The sequence below is a fragment of the Pinus tabuliformis genome, chromosome 1_1, assembly GCF_031772625.1.
Source record: "Pinus tabuliformis cultivar Carrire ecotype Pingquan chromosome 1_1, CPIR1, whole genome shotgun sequence".
Lineage (NCBI taxonomy): Eukaryota > Viridiplantae > Streptophyta > Pinopsida > Pinales > Pinaceae > Pinus > Pinus tabuliformis.
The window spans coordinates 90,709,301-90,713,089 of NC_142297.1; the positions used below are offsets into that span (position 1 = coordinate 90,709,301).

The 3,789-nt window shown below is 42.8% G+C and overlaps 1 protein-coding gene across 1 annotated transcript; it reads left to right on the plus strand.

Annotated features, from left to right (window-relative positions):
* The first annotated feature begins 325 nt into the window (after positions 1-325).
* LOC149211789 (uncharacterized) lies at positions 326-3,556 on the plus strand. The gene is made up of 2 exons (XM_089391578.1): positions 326-1,075; positions 1,204-3,556. Exon 2 carries the CDS (start codon positions 1,293-1,295, stop codon positions 3,285-3,287), a length of 1,995 nt encoding a protein of 664 aa, XP_089247704.1. The 5' UTR covers positions 326-1,075; positions 1,204-1,292; the 3' UTR covers positions 3,288-3,556.
* The last annotated feature ends 233 nt before the right edge of the window (positions 3,557-3,789 follow it).

The following is a 3,789-nucleotide window of genomic DNA, read 5'->3' on the forward strand; positions in this document are numbered from 1 at the left end:
TCTGTTGGCTAAATTTCAATAATAAATTCCATCCCTGCTCTCCCTTTAATATCCTGAATAATTAAATTCCATCACTGTTTACTCTTAAATAATCTGATTGGAAGTATTAGTTGAGCAGGTACACATACGAAGTATTTGGTTGCCCTTCTAACACTTTTGGAGCAAACCGTACCTTAACATTAAGGTTTGGTGTGTTGGGGAGTGGCCCATCATGAGTCTGGGCAGAAACAGGTAAACATCAAATTTAAAATAGAACACTGACATTGAGATGTTTGTGAATGTGCATCGAAGACAGGACAAGGATACAGTAGTTGTCTGATGACCTCACATTACTTTTATATCCACATAACATTTTTCTTGAAGGCCATAATTCATGCTGTTATTTTTCTAATCTTATTTCTGACACCAAGCGATGGTGTATGTGGTGGGCTTCCGGCCTCCTGGATTTCTTGTGTGAAGGCATAATCCCCTCTGGGGTATTGAGTTTGCCTTATGGCTTTCACCTGGGCAGCGTTTGGGTATTGATTTTGCCTCATGTTTTCACATGGGGTAGGACTTGGGCATTGATTTTGCTCCTCTGATTCTCATCTTGGGCAGCGCTTGGGCTCTGATTTACCAAATGATATTCAGTTGGGCAGCACTTGGGTATTGATCTTGCCTCATGATTTGGACTGTTTCTGGGGTGGGCGGCCTATTGGGGATTGATTTTACTTTAAGTTTTTTTTGCCTTTAAGCCGTGTATTTCATTGTCTTCCCATTAGAATTTCTTATGGACAGTGCCTTTTTTCAAATCTGTCTGACAACTTCCTCTTGATCAGTGTGTTTTCCCATCAATTTCCTTGCGGGTACTGTCTCTTTCATATAACCTCGTTGTATTTTGTGTTTTTCTGGGATGTGGGCAGTCATTATTTTGTGAGTTTTAGTCACAGTCTGCCCTGTATCTGCCCTTCCTCAATGTTGGCTCAAGTGGGTACGAGGTTTCAGCTGTTCGGTATATGCTATCAAGGCTATGGTCCAGCAATTTTTAATTCCCCGAGCGAAGAAGATCGATCCTGAAGGGCATGCAATTGATAAGGTATTTATCTTATGATTCCGTTCTAAGCCAGACATTTGTTGTATTTTAAAGCACAATTTTTCTTCCTTTAATGAAGCAACCGAAAATCTATTTCTAGTCCTCTGGATTCACTGGATAGTTTTTCCCAGGTACTTTATTGTTTGAGTGAGTTGGGGGTTAGAATATTGGCGAAATCGAAATACCCATCTTGATTATAGATAACACAGTTGGAACAACTATGCCCGAAGCGTTGGAATTTGGTTCCAGGGATTGGGATTTGAAGAAGAGAAAGAAGCATGACCTAATAAGCCCCGACCTGATTGCAAACAGCAATAACATGTCCACTGATGAATGGGAGTCAAGCTCTACAACGCCACCTAAGCTTAAGAGGGCTAAATCCCAATCGGATTGGAGATCTGGTGGAAGTGAAGAAGTTGGGGATAGTGATGATCTTCAGCTTGTGGGCAGGGAGATTTTTGATCCTACAGGCATTGGACTGGACAATGGAGTCGTGGGGATTGGGCTTGATGGGCACGGGGAGGGAGCCATGGAAATCCAGGGGAATAAGCCCAAGAAGCCTCATGAAGTGTTAAAGGAGAATGAGAAGGATAATAACAATGTCAGAGAAGTTGTGGCAGAGGGAATAAAGGATGACAGTGATGATAAGAGAAGGCAGGAGGAGCCTCTGACCATGAGTGGAAATAGACTCTGTATGCAATCCATAATGATGGAATTGAAAAAGGCAAGAGAGGATATGCTTCTTTGGTTGAGGCAAGAAATGCACAACATCATCTATGAGGGAGCGGGTCCTGGTATGAGGACCGGTCTTGCAGGAGGAGGTCAAGGTCGGGGTGAAATGGAATATGAAGAGCAACAGACTTCGGGGCAGAATGGAATTGGTGGTGGTGTGGGTTTGGGCAATGGAAGTGCTGGGATAGATTTTGGGGCTCAGGACAGTGGAAGTGGTGGGGCAGAGTTCTTTCCAGGGCAGAACAATAGCCCTGGTGGTGGAGGAGGTGGAGGTGGAATTGACTATAATGGACAGGATGATGGAGATGCAAACTTTGGAACTCAAAATGGTGTAAGTGGGAAAGAAGACATGAGCTTGGGAAAGCTGAATGATTGTTCTGATGGAGCAGGTATGAGATTTGCAGGTGACAAGAGTGGTGGGCAGGCAGACGTGGGGTTTGAAGTGAGGGATAATGGTAATGGAAATGGTAATGGCAATGGAGGAATAAGTTTTGGGGTTCAAAATAGAGGTCATGGAGGAGGAGTTGCCATGAGCTTGCACAATGGGTCTGTGCAGGTACTGGGTTTTGAAAGACAAAATGGCACCGGAGATGGCATTATTAGCTATAGGAATCACAATGAGGTCCCAAGTGAGGTGACATTTGGTGCTGCACAACCAAGTGGATCAGGAGGAATGAATTGTCCAAGCCAGAGTGGTAGAGAAACTGGAATGGCCTTTGGTGGCCAAAATATAGAAAATGCCACTGGGATTCAGGATGGAGGACGAAGTGGGGGAATAGTGAATAATAGGAATTCAACAGGTATAGGGAGGTTGAATGCTTCCACAAGCTCAGCTGGAAATCACAAGGTTAATTCTGCACATATTTCAGATGAAGAAAGGACGGTTGATCTAATTGGAATGCAAAGTCAGAATCTGCAAAATCCAGTCACTCTTAGTATGATGTGGAACAATGTTACACAGAGCCCAAGAGGCATCAACCAGAACATTTCGCATTCAGCACTTCATGGCTTTAACTATGACATGCACACCAAGCTCGGAAGTGGAACAACAGGCACATACCGAGGCTTGGTTCATAACAGCGCAGCTTATGAAAGTAACTTAGGAATGATGAATCAACCAGTATTGCAGCCTACAAATCCAACTATGGGCATGCAGCTTCCTATGGGCATGCAAAATGCTACTAGCAACAACTTGAATACTTCTGGCATGTCATCCTTGATGGGCATGCAGAATCAAGTGCCAATGCAAAATTTCTCAGGAATGCAGAACTTCTTAGGATTGAGCACGAACGGAAACATGGGCCCAACACCTGCAGAAGGAATCCGCAGACAAGTTTTTCCTGGGTTGTACTTAAATGAACGGCAACAACATGCATCCAATGCAAAATTGAATCCACTATCTGCAACAGCTGGGATGCCGTCAAGATCACACAGAAGAGGTGGTACCCTCCTTGGTGTAGACATGTTGGAGTTAAACTCATAGCAGCTTGTTGGCTTTATGGGACTTAAAGTTACTAGGAATCATTTTGGTTTGATTGTAATTTGCAGTGCAGCACAAGCTTTGTTGGCTGTCTGCATGAATAAGTTCGATTTTGACTGCATATAGTGGTTTTTTTCTGTGTTCATTGCTGCATGTGTTTTTGCTTGGAGTGAAATTGTATGCTGACAATATTTTATAGAGGAATATCCCTCTTTAATTAGGCATCTTGGTCACACCTTGCAGCCTAAAATAGAATTCCATATTCTACGTAACTCCACATCTAAATTGAGATGGCTACCACTTTCGATGAATATGATGATAGCTGAAATGCCATGCTCTTCAGGTGATTCTTTTGACTAAATGCATTAGCCATTCTAGTAATCACTCATCATTCACTTCAAAATGCTGGTTGAGCTGTATGGTATATATCACTTGGTATTTTAGTAATTCTATGAGACTCTGCAGAGGCTGAAATTTGTAGTTGTGTTTCCAATTATTTTATTTT

What these genes read in the sequence shown, in the direction of transcription:
- LOC149211789 (XM_089391578.1), top strand. Translation starts at nt 1,293, where the DNA reads ATGCCCGAAGCGTTGGAATTTGGTTCCAGGGATTGGGATTTGAAGAAG.